General features: G+C 55.7%; 1 protein-coding gene across 5 annotated transcripts in view; it reads left to right on the forward strand.

The window, feature by feature from the left end:
• Window positions 1-17,384, forward strand: part of SLC24A4 (solute carrier family 24 member 4) — a 156,657-nt gene that overhangs the window by 102,922 nt on the left and 36,351 nt on the right. For 4 of the 5 annotated variants that reach the window (XM_014832090.3, XM_070514213.1, XM_044774235.2 and 1 more), the window contains 4 exons: window positions 1,549-1,602; window positions 3,441-3,583; window positions 7,992-8,161; window positions 12,222-12,426. In XM_014832090.3, the coding sequence (XP_014687576.2) occupies window positions 1,549-1,602; window positions 3,441-3,583; window positions 7,992-8,161; window positions 12,222-12,426 (572 nt within the window). The remainder of the gene's footprint in view (window positions 1-1,548; window positions 1,603-3,440; window positions 3,584-7,991; window positions 8,162-12,221; window positions 12,427-17,384) is intronic. The other variant, XM_014832091.3, reaches the window with a different exon arrangement.

The following is a 17,384-nucleotide window of genomic DNA, read 5'->3' on the forward strand; positions in this document are numbered from 1 at the left end:
TTGTTTTCGTTCCTTTGTTGTTAGTATCCTTGTTTGTTGGGTTCGTTGGGTCTTTCTAAAAATTATTTTTGCAAACATAAAGCTTACGAACTTGTGAAAGTAAAAAGGCTGTCATTCTAAGCAATCACGCCTTTATTTATCCTTTCAAAGTGACAGAAATTGTTTTCTTTAATAGTTCCACCTGCCGGATATCGAGATACATTATAGAGCTAAAATAATGAAAACGGTATGGCGTTTTTGCACAGAGATAAGCATAGGCCAGTATGGAGCCGAGAACCCAGCAATGGGCTCACATCTGGGCTGGAGGATCTGACAGGTGTCAAGACAAGGCAGTGAGCTAGGGAGGGGTCTCAGATGCCGCTGGGACACCTTGGAATCCATGCGGAACAAACCAGCATCAGATCCCTTCCTCACACCCTCCACAAGAATAAATTCCAGATGAATTAAAGATCTCACTGTAAAAAGCAAAATTACAACAATTCAGAATAAAATATAGGGCCTCATCTTCATGACATGAGATAGGAAGTGATAGATAAAGCACAGACTTGAAAGATGAGCTTGGGCTTCCCACTCTGTCGGGCGTGAATGCATCTTATATTCGTAAGCCATGAGAATGTTCTCCTCGTGACAGTGATGCAGAATCTGCCCCTCGTACGTGATTATCTGTGGGAATATTCTGTTCAGGTGGCCTGACATGAGCGGCTGCGTGCTCTGGGCCTGGAGAAACCCGGTGCTGGGCCCCGAACCCCCTGTGTGAGTCGGACATCTGTCCACTCCTGGGTCTCATCCTCCTCAGCTGTAGGGGAGTTGGGGCTGGGGGGGGGGGGGGGGTGGTGTCAGATCGTCTACAAGTCCCTTGGCGGCTCTGCTGGTCTCTGGGCTGTGCCAGCGGAGGGAGAGCCTTCAAAATGCCCGTAGCCTGTGCTGGGCACTTAGTGGCCCTTAGTACACATTTGGCAGGTGCCAGAACAAGCTGGGTGGCTCCTCAGAGGCTTGTGGTCTAAGCCTATGGGTGGGGTTGGGTGCTGCCTCTGCCCGACAGCGGTAAGAGTGGACCCCAGAAGACCCACCCGGGCCCAGCGTTCAGCCAGGAGGCCCCGTGCCTGGCCCTTCCCTGTAGGCAGTTCTTGGGGTCCTTTCCCACCTGCACCCACGGCTCCTCTGGTCCCTGGCCAGAATCTTGGTGACCAGAGGGCCTCATAGACTCAAGTCTGCGTGACTCCAGGCCGCTCCCCTCCCCCAGTCCTTGGATGTGGTGGCCCTGGTCCCTCCCTTTTCTAGGCAGCTGGGGGATCTACTCCTGTATCCTCCAGCCCCCCGTAGTTGAGAAGACCCCCCCCAGCCTCGCTCTGTGTCCCCAAGAGGGCTTCAGACTGCCAGCCAGCCAGGGGCTGGAGCCGCTCACCCGCATCCTGGGATCTGGGCCGGGTGCTGGGCCAGGGAGGGCAGAAGGACAGCCGCCCTGCTGTTCCCACTGTCCCGGTCACTCCAGCCATCAGTGCCGCAGGCCTCACTGACTTTAACCACCATCTCCTTTCTCTCTTTGAGGTGGGAAGGCCTGGTGCTCATCATCTTGTACGTGTTTTACATTCTGACCATGAAGTAAGTGCCCTTTTCTTCTCCTGGGCCGTCTGACACCTCCCTCCACATCCTGCTCTAGCCTTTTGTGAGAACAGGAAGAAAACCCCCATCAGCCTGTCAGTCACTCTGACTGGTCCTGGCTTTCGGGGGCCACCCCGCTGTGGGTGGCCGGAGTAGGGGAGAGATGTTCAGACACTGTTTCAGGGTGCTGTCCGCACCCGGGCCAGGGGAGTCAGGGCTGGTGGGGGAGACGAGGCCACTCCTCAGACGAGTACCAAGCAGGGGCCTCTTTCCCACCCTCCTCCGGCCGCTGCTCCATGCCCCAGGCGACGCCTCTTTGTCGCTGGCTCTCTAAATCTCCTAATAATTTAACACCACTCTTTTCAAAGAGCCGGGCAGCTCCACGTCTGCTCCCGGCTTCATGAAATGACACCTCTCAGGGCCACCACCATGCACAACAGCAGGGGGCCCCACTCATGGCACTGAAGATACAACACTGGGTCCTGGGTTGTGTACTCTTGAGGCCCTCCAGAAGCTGCCCAGGTCAGAATGATCTCCAGCTACTCATGAGGAATATGATTCAGCCCTAAAAAGGCAGGAAATTCTGTGAAAGGCTGCAACACGGATGAACCTTGAAAACCTTACACTGAGTGAAAGCAGCCAGCCACAAAAGGACAGATAGTGTCAGGTTCCGCTCATGTGAGGTACCTAGGAGAGTCAAATTCTTAGAGACAGAAAGTCAATTAGACATTACCTGAGAGGAGGAAGTAATCAATGATTAACTAATTAATGGGCGCCAATTAATTGGTTAACTTAGGATGCTGAAAAAGTGTTGGAAATAGATAGTGGTGATGGTTGCATAACAGTGTGAATGTAATTCATGCCACTGAATTGTGCACTTAAAAATGGAAAATAGTTAAAATAGCAAATTTTATGTTATATATATATTACCACATTAAAAAGAAAAAGGAAAAACTACGCTGGAACTGAGCCACATTCAGATTTTATCTTCCTCTGTACATCTCCACGGGTGATTAAAAAAAAAAACCAAGACTGAGTTTTATGAGACTATGAATCCTCACATTTATATAAAACATTTATAGTGTTTTATAAAAATGAGTGTTAGGGGACAGTCCAGTGGTGCAGTGGTTAAGTTTACATGCTCTGCTTCGGTGGCCCGGGGTTCACAGGTTCAGATCCTGGGAGTGGAGCTACACACCGCTCATCAAACCATGCTGTGGCAGCGTCCAACAGACAAAATAGAGGAAGATTGGCACAGATGTTAGCACAGGGCCAATCTTCCTCACCAAAAAAAAAAAAAGTGATTAAACTGTCAAACTCCAAGAAAATTGTCCTTAAAAGATCTGCTCTTTGAGTGCCTTTCAGGGAGGCTGGCAGCCTGGGGCTGTGAGATGGAGACAATCTCTTCTCTGTGGGGGTGGTGGCCCTGGCTCTGCGTGATGCAGGGATGGCCCACTGGGCAGCCCACCAGAGCAAGACGCAGGGCTCTGGGAGAGAGGACAGGCCTCACAATGCCTCCTTTGAGCCCGTCCTCTAGGCTGGGCCGGACTTCTTTATTAGGACAGGTCGTGACGTGCAGTCAGTGTGCATGGGTCAATCTCTTGGGCTGAAGGTCGTTTATGCCCTGGGAGGCACACGCACGTCTCAGTAGGCGCAGGCCCCTCAGACTGAGGCTGTTCTGCGGTTCCTGTCAGGAATCTGTCAGCTCAGTTGGAAACCCTCGGCTCCCCACCTAGCAGCCAGCGAGCTGTGGGTGCACAGGGATCGGGGGACCGGAGGCCCCGGTCCACCCCTGCCAGCTCCCTCCCGCGGCTCTGACCTCCTGCCTCCACTTCCAGGTACAACATGAAGATTCAGGCTTTCTTCACAGTCAAACAAAAGAGCATTGCGAACGGCAACACGGTCAGCAGTGAGCTGGAGGATGGTAATGATTACTGTGATAGTAGCTCTGATGACCCTTCCGTGCCATTGCTGGGGCAAGGTAAGGCTGAGCAGACAGGAGTGGCCACAACCACTCTCCCTTCTCTTCCCGACACACGCTCACTCCCTCTAAATTGTCACGTCTCACCTTTGGCTGCAGGCCCCTGAATAAGGAGGGAGAATCACTTGGAGATGTTGCCCAGACTGGCGTTGGGTTAGATGGGAGGAGAAGGAAGGACAAGTCAGCAGTCCCCTCCCCGGGGAAGGCTCCCGGCCTGCTTGGCTTTTCTGAAAGGCAGTGAATTCCATCTCTGAGCCGTGCTAGGAAGCTGAGGCCTGGGGGGTGGCAGAGCAGGCCCGGGTCTCCCTGTGGTTTCTCAAATGCCAGGCCCATTTCTGGAGAACTCAGATCTGAACAGACGTCCGGCTCATCACCCAGAGGAACAGCGAAGCCAGGAAAGGCAGCCACGGAGCTGAGCAGGAGTTCCCAGACCGGCCCCAGAGAGCCCGGCTTGGCGGCCCCCTCCCCTGGGGCTGCAGCCTGGTGTCCTCAGCTTCTCTTTGGCCCCTTGTCTGGGCGTTCTGGACCTCCAGAGCCAGCCCCTGTCATCTCTGTCGAGTTCCCTGAATCCTGCAGGCCTGACCACCTGCTCCTCTGTAAACCCTCTGAGAGAGCTGTGGACTGGCCACACGAGGGCTCTTTCTCCCTTCTTCGCTGGGGCTTGAACAAGTCGCGTCCTCTTTCAGGCGACTTTAATTCCTTTGTGATGGCGGTGGTGGGACCAGGTGGTCTCAGGGACCTCTTGGCTTGAGTCTGGGACACATAGGGGCTGACATCTCTACTCCCTGGCCCCCTCCCCGATCTTCACTCTAAAGTGGATCAAAGTGGGGGCCCCTCCCACGTGCACATTAGACAGGTATGTTCTGGTTACCTGAGACAAGTGTGTTCTGTCTCAGGTAAGCCCCTGGGAGGCACCTGTCACAGGTGCTGGAGTGAGGGATGTCCCCGTGAAACAGAAGGAGGAAGCCCGCTGGGCTAGGGCGTGGGTGCATCAAGGCCACGGCCTGGCTGCTGGAGGCCCCCCCACAGTGAGGGACAGAGAAAGGCCGGCAGAGCCTGGAGCTGTGCCTGCCCATGTGGCCTGGTTCATAAATGCAGGCAACCCCCCCACCCCCCCGGGGAGAGCCCGCTTCCAAGACAGCCTCCTCAGAAGGGGAGGGAATGACGTGGCTGCTGTTTTGGATTTCAGCTCCACAGACACAGTGGCGCTGTGGTCCCTCTCACAGGTCCCCACATACAGTCTCTCAGGACCCAGGCTGGCCCCTGCCTGGTCTCCCATGCGGAGATCAGGGCTCCTGGGGCCTCTGGACCTTCAGGGTGAAGAAGGAAGATTCCACACGCTGAGTCATTCGGGCTAGTGGGAAACGCCCTCTTCCCAGGTGCCAGCCCGAGAGTGGCTTACTGCCCGGGGGGCTGCGGAAGAAGCCCTGAGAACCAACCTGTGCAGCACCCCTCGAGGGGACGGGGCCGCAGCCATTTCCCTCTGCAGGGAGAGCAGGCTGCCCTGAGGTCGCGGCCCCTGGGCGCCTCTGCCCTGGCCCCGTCTCCATCCCTGTTGTCCCTGTGACAGTAGGACTTACCCCACAGGTTGATTCTCTCCCTCCAGATCTCTAAGTCGAGGACGATCTCTAGAAAGTTGGAAGATGAGACACAGGGCTGCCCCCGGGCACAGGGAAGAAGGGAAGCAGGTCTCCCTGCACCTTTATCAGCGTGGATGCGTTTGGCTAGAGACCAAGGAGGAAAAGGCTCAGAGAGCCGGCCTGGCGCTGGAGAGGTGGGAGGCCCAGAGAGGCAGCCTTCAGGATGTTTTAACCCCAGCAGTGGATGCCCCTTCCCTCCCAGAGGGCTGTGTGTGAGTCCCGGCAGGGCACTGTCCCCTAGAAATACCCCGAGGCGGGAGGAAGGAGCCCCCACGGACACCCCGGGGCACTGAGGAGAACTGAGCTTCTGAAGTTTGCCTTTTCTCACTGTTTTGCCACAGAATCTTTCCAGCTCAGAGCTCTCTGTGGCCCTCAGGCTGCAGGCAGGCAGGCCCCTGCCTGACCCCCGACCCAAGGGAGCCCGAGATGGCCGGCTGGTAGACGGTTTCGAGAACACACATGCGCACATGCAGCTTTGACCTTGCCTTTATCAGTTTTGGTGTTTCCCGTATAAAATTAGAATTTCAACCCAACCTCTTGCCAGATTTTGTGCCTTTTTACTACCATTCTTATAAAGCGCCTTTATGGACCTAAGTGTTCTTAAAGGTCCTGCGTTTCGGTTCACCAGATCAGCTCAGGCCGGTTTTCTCTTTTTCTGGGAGATGGCGTCCTCCAACTTGGTTCTGTCTTTGTTGTTTGGGGGTTTTTTTCCCTAAAACTTCTACAAATTTTTCACATCATGCTTCAATTCTGCTCAAGAAAGCAGAGCACAGTACACTGAGAGAAGGTCCCGGGGACTGGGCGGTGGGGGGTGGGTCGCCCCGATCCCTACCAGTGTTGGGAGTCCAGCCTCTTCCTGCTGGGTGTCAGGTGGCCTTGCACACAGCCTGACAGCCAGGGTCACCTTGACCACAGGCCGGGCCCACTAGGGGCCTTTCCCAGCTGCCCTGGCCCCGGACGCAGCTTCAGTTTGGAGCAGGGAGGGGAGGGGGCAATACTGGCCTTGGGCCGAACAGCCAGAAAAACGTGCTGTCATTGGGCAGCCCCCCTTGACTTACCACCTGCCACTTGGAGCACGGCAGCAGGACAAGCTGCCCTGGAGCCAGGTATCGTGGCTTCTGCCTCAGACCACTGATGCTCCATCGGCACCCTCCTCTGAGCCCAGGTGTTGCTCCAAGCGGTGCCTATGACTGGGCTTGTTCCATGGGCTGAGCGGAGTCTGGAGCCTGCCGCTGCTTTGCTGGGTTTCATCTCCTGACGGGATGGAGGCTCCAGAGGAGGGAGAGATTTGGGCTTTCCTGCAGCAGAGCGGGGGCAGGGGGCCATGGGCACAGGGGCTTCTGCTCTCAGAGTGGGACAGAGCCGCGGAATTCAGCCAGGAGAGGGGCCGTCCTGAAGGCCAGGGGCCCCGAGCATCGAAGCCCCCCGTAGCAGGAGCCCGTCTACTAACACCCTCCTCCAAATAACACCCTGGCATCTTGGCCGCCGTCAAGAGTGCCCCAAACTCTGGGCATCCACAACGCTAAGCATCTCTGGCAATCTCTGCTGGCCTGTGTCTCCTTAACTCCTCCTCTTCCGAATTGTAAGTAAGCTGCTTTCCTTGAAGCGATAACACATGCAGTAAAAAAAAAAATCCCTGAGCCCAGCACACGCCTCGTCAGAGGTCCAGCCCATGCATGATCCTCCTGGCTTCGTCTAACCCTCGCGCCTCCTGTCTGCTGGGCCTTGCTGCCTGTCTGGTGAGGGTGTGTGTGTCTGCTGTGCATCCGTTTGTGTTTGTGCCATTAACTCGCATGAATTTGCTCTCGACTGCTCCTGCGGGCAAGGACGCTCGCCGGGAGCTGGGGACCCGTGCAGAGGGACGGGCGTGTCCCCTTTGACAGCCCCTCGGAGGGGAAGGTGGCCTGCTCGGGTGTGCTGTGTCCATGGGTGGTTCTGTGACGAGGCCCTGGGGCTCTGGAGTTAAATGTCACGTCCCCTGGGCTCCAGCCCCGAGCACGTCGATGAAGGTGGCAAAGAAGAGGCCCGAGGAGTGGGGAGATGTGTTCTTCAGCCGCGTGAGGGGACGCAAAGGGTCACAGAGAGTGGCCTCCCGGCTGGAGGGTGTTAGTTTTATGGAAGACACCCAGCTTGGCCAGCAGCTCATGAGCTGTGCACTCCGGGCAAGCGGGCGCCCCTCCTGGGCCTCAGTTGCCTTGTCCAGTTAGAGGCATCCTTTTGTGCTGGGCGGAGGTGGTCCCTCAAAGAAGATCCGTTGCCTCGTGGCAAGTTTAGAGCCAGAGCTCTCTGGTGCTTTCCAGCATCTTCTACTCCAGGGGGCCCTTGTCAGTTTGTAAAGTTTCGTCTGAGCCTCTGGGAATAGGGGGAGGGGAAGATCCCCTCACAGTCACGGTGAGAGGCAGCAGGGACCCTGTCTATAGGTGGGCTGCCCTGGGAGGCTAAGAGGAGGAACTGAGACACCCTTGCAGTTAGCCAAGACTGGGCCCCAGAGGAGGGGGGGCATCCGTTGGTGGAAGGATTGGTGTGGGGTGTCTGTCCATGAGGGGCTATAGCAGGGGGACCACGGGCTCTAAGAGGCCGAGTCAGCCGGCGGTCCGGAGCCAGTGGCACACTTTGGCGAATGCGAGGAGCTGAAGCGAGGCTCCCAGGCCGCTGCTGGGACCACAGCCCCGGGGAGTCCTAGACCCCAGGGGAGGTCAGCCGCCCAGCTCTTGGGTGCTGTCCCCAGGGGCATCTCAGCACTAATCCTGGCGTTGTGCTCAATATAGTGAAGGAGGAGCCACCGTACGGCAAAAACCCAGTGGTGATGGTGGACGAGGTCCTGAGCTCCAGCCCTCCCAAGTTCAGCTTCCCGGAGGCCGGCCTCCGCGTGATGATCACCAATAAGTTTGGGCCCAGGACGCGGCTGCGGATGGCCAGCAGGATCATCATTAATGAGGTGAGTGTGCGTAGAGGACCGTGAGAGCCAGTGGGGGCATGGGGTGGGGGGCGGCCCTGGCTTGTCGGGACACTGCTGGTGTTGGGCCACCAGGGCATCCTCTGCCGGGCTGGCATTGATCACCGCACCTGTTTAAGGAAGAAGCCGAATATCCCCCCCCAGGCAGCCAGTGGCCCCAGGGGGTTGAATTGAAGGGAGGCAGCAATTGAAGACCGTGCCGGAGATGGTCCACGAAAGGTTTTCTCAGGCCCTCGCGTTAAACTGATTGGAGAAGGCCAGTCCGAAGTATGGATAGTTTCTTTAAAAGGTTATTTAGGTCAAAACAAGAGGTGTACACACCTGTTCTCCAGGGCTAGAACGATTCTAGGAGGAAACAGACACTGGTGAATGGTGGTTACCTCTGGGGACGTCCTTCTGCTCTTACCCGTCTGCTCTGCTTGGATTTTGTGCCTCGTCTCTTTCTTATTTGGAAAAAAAATTAAATAAGTTTGAATATTATTTAATGTGCAAACAGTATAGCAAAGCTAACAGGCTTATTGCTTCCCAGCTTCCCAGCCTTCGCTGCGGATGTGCATCTTGGAGTTTTCAGACCATAACCTCAGACCCAGGTGGTTACCAGAGAGCTGGAAGCTTCCATGGCTGACAGCCGGTAGTTGGCACACTGGTGCTTTGCAGGCATGAGATTGCACGCTGCTGAAAGGTTCTGCATTTTGATCATTTCTGCTTTAATTTCCTACGTAATGTGCGCTCTCTGTGGAATGTGTATTAAGAAAGGGAAACATTGCAAGCTTGGAATCTTTCGGAATTATTTTGATCCAAATCGGTAAAATTTAAATCAGTGAAATTGTACCGAATCCTGCCCATTTTTTGTGAGGGTGATAATTGTACCCGCTGCGGGTGGGAGGGGGGTTTGAACAACTAGTAAGGATTCAGGGGATATAGGTATATAGTGTGTTTTTCATGGCGTATGCAGCCAGGGACATAAAGGGGTTTGGTGAGCCGGCGCAGTGCTCGTTGTCATGCCCCCAAATGTTTGAAGCTGCTGGGAAAACCTTGTTTTAGCAGTTAACTCGCTCAGTCTTCCTGGGCCTCAGTTTCTCTGTCTGAGGGTGGCGGGCGGGAAGGCCTCCAGCTCTGAAAATCTCAGTGACGCACAACCGAAAGGAAGCTGAGCGGTGTCATTGGGGAAATTGATGTTGGAAGGGGAGTGGGGAGAATAAAAACCCCAAAGCGCCCAGTTTCGAGGTTGTCTCTTAAGACCCTTTGGTCTCATTTTCTCTTCAGTCATTTAAATTCCAGAATGTTACAGAGAAGTCTGCAAAGCTGAAATTAACCGGTGGTAGAAATGCCTATGGGGCGAGGCCCTCATTTGCTCGTCCTCCGGGAGGGTTTGGGGGGTGAGTACTGGGGGGATGCGAAGGGCGCGGAGGGAGGGCTCTGCTTTGCCTTCGCTCCAGGGCTACCCCTGTCCTCACTGTCCTCACCCACAGCCACGGCGATGCGTTGCCAAGGGGCCCAGAATTTCACCCACCCTCAGTTTCCCCTCCCCCTTTGTGAAGCCGTCCTAGCTGGTCCCCCACCTCCTTCATCCCCACAACTCTCTCCTCATCTCACACCCGGATGCCGGTCGTTTGGACCTGGTCCAGCCAGCTGTAATTGACTAGCTCCTGCTGTGCGCCAGGCAGGTGCGGGGTGCTTACCTGTGTTACGGCGTTAACCCTCTTAATGACCTTCTGAGCCAGATGATGGAGTCTCCAATTTATCAGAGAGGTGAAGTAATTTGCCCAAAGCCACACAGCTAATAAGGGCAGAACAGGAATTCCGACCCAACTCTGAGCCTAGACTGCAAAAGGGAGACTGCATAGATTCTTAGGGGTCAATCTAGTCCACCTCCCCTACCCACTTCTTCTATATCTTTATTCCCTCTGTAATATCCAGCCCCTGCTCAAATTGCTTGTTATTGCTTCTTCCATGTGGCAGCCCTTTGAACATCAGACAGCACCCCCGTAATTTTCTCCTTGAGTCTAAACATCCTTGGGACCTCCCATCCTCTCAGATGTGGCAGGGTTCCAGTCCTCACCATCTAGTTACTCTCCTGTGAAAACCTTCCTGTTTGTCTCTCTCTACATGTGGATCCGTCACCACCTTTGTATTCTAATCTATGCCTCTTTTAATACAACCTCAGATAGCTTTAGATATTTTTTCCAGGGACAATCCTCTGTTGATTGCTGTTAAGCTAGTCATGACCCTGTCCCCTATCCATGTTGCTACTAAGTTACACTCCCTCCTTACAATTCTGTCTTTGCACACCTAATTTTTTTTTTTTTGACTATAAGGATGACCTGTCATTTAACCCTACTTGGATAACACAATACTGTGCCTCCAGGTCTGGGCCTGAGTCTCAGGCATGGATCATTTTGCTCTTTTTGGTAGGCTAAATGTTGTGGACACACTTGTAAGAAAAAAACTTTTTAAATTTCTACCCCACCCTGGACTTCATGATTTAGGAGTCCCTGCCTAAAACTCACATGAAGGCAGTTAAATGGTCGATTCTTCTTTCTCTTAGAGAAATAGCATGCTTCCATTTTAAGTGAGAAGGACATTTTTTTACTTCCAGTAACACAAGGATGGGCGCTGGGCTCACGCTTATAGAGTGTGGCCTTGGGGACACGTTTACGGGCGCTTGGTCTCCTGCCGAAGTCGTTGGAGGGAATGTGTGTCCGTTGTGTGACCAGCATTACCCACAGAGCCTCAAGCTGCCCCGTAAATATCTGTAACGAGAGTCAGATAAAGGTGAACTGTGCAAGGGCAAGCAGATTCCCGGGGAAGTGGAGACCTGGTGATTTCTTGGAGCGTAGCCTCTGCCTTTCCCTGGTTTGGCAGAAACTCTCGGACTTGGCGAGAAAGATCAGCTTCCGCTCGGGGGGAGGGGGCAGCCTTTGTCAGTAGCTGCAGTGAGATGGGGCGGGGAGGGGACGGGTTGGTTCAGGGCCACCCATTAGACGTGGCAAGACTTGGACAGCGGAGGCTCTCCAAATGGCCAGTAACTCAGTAAGAGGCTCACCATCGTTAGTCGTCGGGGAAATGTGGGTTAAAACCACAATTAGACACCACCACGCATCCACCAGGATGGCTAAAATTAAGAGGACAATACCAGTGTTGCCAAGGATGGAAAGCACCTGAAATTCTAATCCATTGCTTGTGCAAGTGTAAAACCTTATGACCTAGCAATTCCACGCCTAGGTAAATACCCACGGGAAATGAGGATGTGTCCACAAAAAGACATGTACACAAATCTTCATAGCAGCGTTCTTCATAATAACTGCAAAGGGAAAACAACCCAATGCCCATCCACAGGCAAAGGATCCATTGTGGGTTATTTATACAAGGGAATACTATACACCCATGAAAAATAATAAACTACTGATTCGTGCATTAGCATGGACGAATCTCATGGATATTAGGTTGAGTGAAAGAAGCCAGGTATAAAATAATACATCCTGTTTGAATCCATTTATATGAAGTTCAAGTTCAGGAAAAACTAATTGATATTTATAAAAGAATTGTGGTTGCGTTGGTTACATCTGGAGAGAGGGGCACAGAGACAAGGAAGTGTCTGAGGGCGTCTTCTAAGGGGCAGGAAGCGTTCTCCATCGTGATCTAAAACATCATTGAGCTGTGCACTTTTTTGCATGGTGTATCTAAAAAGCAAATTAAACTTGGCAGGGCCTCTCCTGTGACTGTCTCAGGTGGCTTCTAAACATCCGCTGGGGGGGCCGGAATGACCACTGTCGCCCAGTGTCGTGGGCTGGGCTGTCATTAGGCACAGGAAGGAGAGAGCCGGGGCTCTGACCAGTCCCCAGGGCTTCCTGGTATCGGTCCCAATGGAAGCGAGCAAACTTGGGTCTATCTCAAGGTTCTCAGGCCATTTCCCAAGCAGACCGACACCCAGGAGTGTTGTTCTAGAAACCTCTAAGGGCTGTGGATGTAGAAGGAACAAAGCCCCAGTGTGACACTTTGTCACACGTCTTGGCGTCGCTCTTGCCTCCTGTCCCCACAGCGACAGAGGCTGATCAACTCAGCGGACGGCGTGAGCAGCAAGCCTCTTCAGAACGGGCGGCACGAGAACATCGAAAATGGGAACGTTCCCATGGAAAACCCCGAAGACCCTCCGCGGGAGCCGGAGCAGCAGCCCCCGCCGCCCCCGCCGCCCCCGGAGCCCGAGCCGGTCGAGGCTGCCTTCCTGTCCCCCTTCTCCGTGCCCGGTGAGTTCTGCGGGGCGGGGCTCCACGGGGACCGAGCCCAGGTCTTCAGGATGGGGAGCTGGACCCGTGAGGGTGGGGAGGGCGGCTCTGAAGGGTCCACACTGGGTCACTGGGTGCTTAGGAGGCACCCGGTCGTCACCCCGTCAGCGCTGAACCGGGGATCAGAGCTGCAGTCGGACGCAGGGACTGCCGAGCGTGGGGAGCCTGTGTGCCCGACAGCAGGCCCGCTGGGGACGTGGCAAGTCCCAGGAACCCCTGTAGGGCCCAGGGCCGCTGGTCTGTCTGTGGCAGTAAGAAAAGCAACCACCACCGTTATTTTTATGGCCACGCACAGAGTCTCCACCCCCTCCAGCCGGGGCACGCTGTTTCGCCCGTGCATTGCTTATTTGCCAGGACAGGATATTCCAAGGCCACAAATGGTCCTTACATGGTTACACTTCATACAGCTGACAACATCTCCTACCCATAAATAAGTCAGATCAGACCACAACTCTGCCCGAGCTCTTAGCATCCTCCCGTCTCACTGACCTCCGAGACCCAGTGTCATCTCACTACCGGCTCTTTGTTGACCTCCGCTTCTGTTCTTCCCCCTCCTGTGCCCTCTGCTCCAGCCACACTGGCCTCCTCGCTGTCCTTCCTAGAACTCACCAGGTGTGCTCCTGCCCCAGGACCTTTGCACTTGCCCTTTGCTAGAATGCACTTTCCCCACCTATGCATATAGCTGACTCCTTCACCTTCATCAGGTCTCTGCTTCCATGTGGCTTTCTTGCTTCCCTGACCACCCTATTTGAAGTATTTTATGTGTTTCTTATCTTGTGTATCTCCCCCAAGTAAAATGTCAGGTCTACAGGGCAGGGATCTTTGTCTCTTTCCTTCACTGCCGTGTCCCCAGTGCCCGTGCCTGACTCATGGTAGGTCTCACTAAATGTCTATCAAATGAATGGATTCAGGAGTTCGCATGCGAGAGGGTCCCCAGACACACGCAGTCTGCCTTCATCTTTCACCAAACTCCTCTGCAATCTGAGACGGGAAGTGGCGGCCTCTGCCGTTTGGCCCCAATCTCGGAGGGTTTCCTTGGCATCCTGCCATCGCGAGAGGCAGCAGAATTCTAGGATTTTCAAGTCCAGAACTTGATGTTTTTCTGAAAAGAACTCTGTGTTGAACATCAGGCTCGCAGAGGACCTAATTTGGGAGGTGACTGTAGGGGGCGAGAGGCTGTGCAGTTCCTTGCCCCCATCTTTATGGGAACACTCCTGTCCCCAGGTGGGTGGCGTGGGCGTGCTCGGGCCGCGATGTCCAGCCACTGTGCTTCATCATGGAAATGTGGGCTCCGCTGGGAGTCACGGGGCTTCCTTGGAGCCTCTGGGTCAGAGCTTCTGGGGCGTGCTAATCACAGCCACCCAGGGGCTCTTCCCAAAACTCAGGGCCTGGGTCCGAAACCCCGACTTTCCAAACATGGGAGTGGGGCCTGGGAATCTGCACTTCCACACCCTCTCCGGCTGAGGCCTGGGTCCTGGCCGCGTTAGGAGTAGCTGCCCCTGGTCAGCACCTCCCAGCGCTCTTCCACATGAAAGGCAGGCCCAGGAAATGAAATTCGTCCCTGCACTGAGGTCACGCAGGAGCCCAGCTCCCTCGACCCCTCTGCTGACCAGAAGCCTTGGGGGTCTGTGTCTCGGCCCGCCTCCACCACCACCTGGCACGTCAGCACACCTGCCGGACGCTCTGTGGGAGCAGAGGTCGTGCTCAGCCAGCTTGTCTGGAGGGCTGAAGGTCACACTGCGCTGCGTGGGAGCTGGGCCCCTGGGGCCGGGTGTGGGACACAGAGAGGAGGGGTGGTCTTCTCCAGATCCAGGAACCTATGTCAGTGCCCCTGTTTGTAAACACCAGGAGGAAGGAGATTTCTGCGGGTGAGATCATGGGAGGGCAGTGTCCACCCAGAGGAGAGCCTGCCCCCAGGCGATGACCCAGCGCGGGGCCCCACCCAGCATTTCTTATTCTGTGTTCATAGGAGGTTCCGACACGGGCCTTGGGTCTGGAGCCCTGGGTACCCCACACAGCCCCACAGCCCCACATCCTCACGTCACCAGCCCGGTTCCTGTCCCCAGTCCACGTGGGGCCGAGTACAGGGACTTGGGGCTGCGGACACCAAAGGGGTTTCCTCGAGGCCTGGAGACCTGACACCAGAGAGGCCTGGAGTGTGGTCACAGGGAGGGAGAAGCAGCCACGATCCTGGGAGCAGCCTCGCTTGCTGGGGGAGGACCGAGAAGGGGGTCTGGTTCGGTGGGTTCTGTTCTCCGGCCCCAGGATATGGGAGGTGGAATCCCCATTTTACAGAGGTGGGGCCCGATGGGGCCACTTCATCTGAGTCCTGGTCCTGATGCTGCGCGCTGACTAGGGTTCTCCAGGAAGCCCGAGAAGGGATGTGCCCTTCTTGGTGGCCGCTACTCTGTCGAGTAAGGCGGCTCTGTGTAAGGTCAACTCGTCTTTCCATTTCCGTAAAACCTTGAGTTTGGCAGGATTGGGTGGGGTGGACCCCAGGGCCTACCACCCCCTCCCCCGTCCTTGTCCCCAGACCTGCTGCTCCCCTGGGAAGTGGCTGTGGGGAGTCGGATCTACTCCCTGCGGGGACTCTGGGTGGGTCACCTCTCAGGGTGAGGGTCTTAGATGCTGTTCTCTCACGAGGGCTCAGACCAGAGAGCTCCCACATTCTCTGCACCCGGGAGTCCTTCTGGGGGAGCTCTGCTCTTCCTGGCGGGGCAGGACTTCCTCTTGTACTTGGGCCACCTCCCTCTTCAAGCTGAGGCTCCAGGATGTTCCCCTGGGCTCGCCTGCAGCAGAGCCAAGGGCCGAGAGCTGCCGCCCAGTGCTCGCCTCTTCTTGTCCTCAGGACTAGGCCGGGGCTCTCCGTGTCCCTGCAGAAGTGTCCCTTTGTGTCCCTGTGGATGTGTTTCCAGATGTTGCCCTTAGAAACCACAAGTCACTTCCTCGCCCTCCTTGCAGCTCTTCTGTGTTGTGGAGACGGGCTGGGGGCCGGCTCCGGCATCCAGGAGTCCCGGTTTGCATCTCAGTTCTCCCACTTAGCAGCGCTGTGGCCGTGGGCAAGCTGCTTCACTCCCTGAAGCTCCGCCCCTCATCCACAAATCGGGGCGACAGCACTTGCCTCCTGGGGTTGCCCCGGGTAGTAACTAAGATCATGGGCCGCCGCCTCTGTGCACTGTCTGACACATAGTAGGTCCTCAGGAGGTGTGAATTCGGGTCACATTGTGCTTGAATCCCATGGCTTCTGTTAGCCCCAGCTTCTCGTATCCTCTCCTGGTTGGGCTGCAAACAGTATTCTAGGAGGGTCCCAGTGGAGACGGGGAGCCGGGTCCTCTGAGGGTCGGGGAGAGGAACCAGCATCTCCCGAGCACTGCTGTGTGCGGGCACTGGGCTGCAGACACTGCAGACAAGATGATTCCAGTCGGTGGAAAACAGCACCACACTCTTCTGGGCTTTGGGGGTCTGGGTGGGCACAGGACAGCCCTGGTGTCTGCTCTCTGGGAGCTTCCAGGCTGGCGGGGCAAATGCAGGCAGATAACCCCTCCGTGCACTTTGTTCATCATCTCCTTCCCGGTAACACCGCTGATCCCGGAGGAGGTGGATGCGCCAGCCTGCAGCCCGGCTCTGCCCTCCTGCCTGACCAGAGTTCCAGGGCACCAGGCAGCCTGGCTCTGGGGCTCGCCTGGTCTGCTGCTGGATTTGCATCAGCACCGAACGCACCTGTGCTCTTCCCGCTCTGGGCACGGAGGCCGGTCCTTAGGCCTCCCGGGCCAGCTGTTGGCCAGGGAAGAGGAGGGGGAGGAGGAGTTCTCTCTCCTAGGAAGCTGTGGCCTCCAGCCCTGGCACTGCCCTGAAGTGGTCGGCCGGGGAATGCCCTGCACGCAGGCTGTTTGTGGCTGACTTACAGTCTGACCGCAGCCTGGTCCTCCCACGGGGCTTCTCTCTGTTGCCCCCAAATGGGTGAGGAAGTCGCATCCTCTGTACTGGGATGCTGGTCCTCACCTCTGGGCTGTTTTACAGCCAGCATCTATTGGTGATGGGCTGTGTGTTAGACCCTAAGTGAAAAATGGGTGATTCTTACGGGGCTTCTGTATGCCATGCCCTGTATTCCCTCATTTAATCCTCACCACACGTGAGGTGGGAGTGGTTCTCTCCATAGACAGAGAAGGAAAGGGAATCACAGAGAGGTTAGGTGACTTGCCGGTGGTTACCCAGCTCCTAAGTGGCAAGCAGCGTTTCCAACCTGGGCAGCCCGTGCTAACCACTGTGCAGTACTGCCTCTTTGTTCTGTGCACTTTCCTTTAACCCTCACAGCTGCCTTGTGAGGGAGGCCTTAACATTATCCTCATTTTGCAGAGAGGAAAACTGAGGCTCAGAGAAGTTATGGGACTTCCCAAGTCACATAGCCATTATGCGGGGAGCCACTCTTCCACCCTGTGCCTCCTGAGCTGTGGACACCATCCTGGCCTGGTCCAGTGGAGAGCAGAGTCCCAGACCACAAGCCCCAGGCCTGTCACTGAGCGGGTGAATGGCCTCAGATGTATATGTACCCTGGACCCACAATGCGGTTCAGCTCATTTCAGTGGAGGGACTGCGGGGTGCATGTGGTTTCACAGAGTGCAGGCCTGTGGAGGTTCTGGGAACAGGAACAGGAGGTCAGACCTGGTGAGAACTTACTGTGGACCTGGGGAGGTGCTTCACACATATTAGCTCATCAAGTCCTCGTGCCAGCCCTTGAAGGTGGCTACTTTTATTGTCCCCATTTCCCAGGTGAAGAAACTGAGGCACAGAGAGCTTTAGTTGCCCAAGGTCACACAGCAGGAAGGGGCAGAGCCAGGATTTGCACTGGCATTCTGACCCCACATGTGCTTAGGGGACAACACTGTCGGCACCTAATGGAACGTTCCGGCTCTCCGTTC

Source organism: Equus asinus, chromosome 7 (genome assembly GCF_041296235.1).
Source record: "Equus asinus isolate D_3611 breed Donkey chromosome 7, EquAss-T2T_v2, whole genome shotgun sequence".
In the NCBI taxonomy this organism is placed as follows: Eukaryota; Metazoa; Chordata; class Mammalia; order Perissodactyla; family Equidae; genus Equus; species Equus asinus.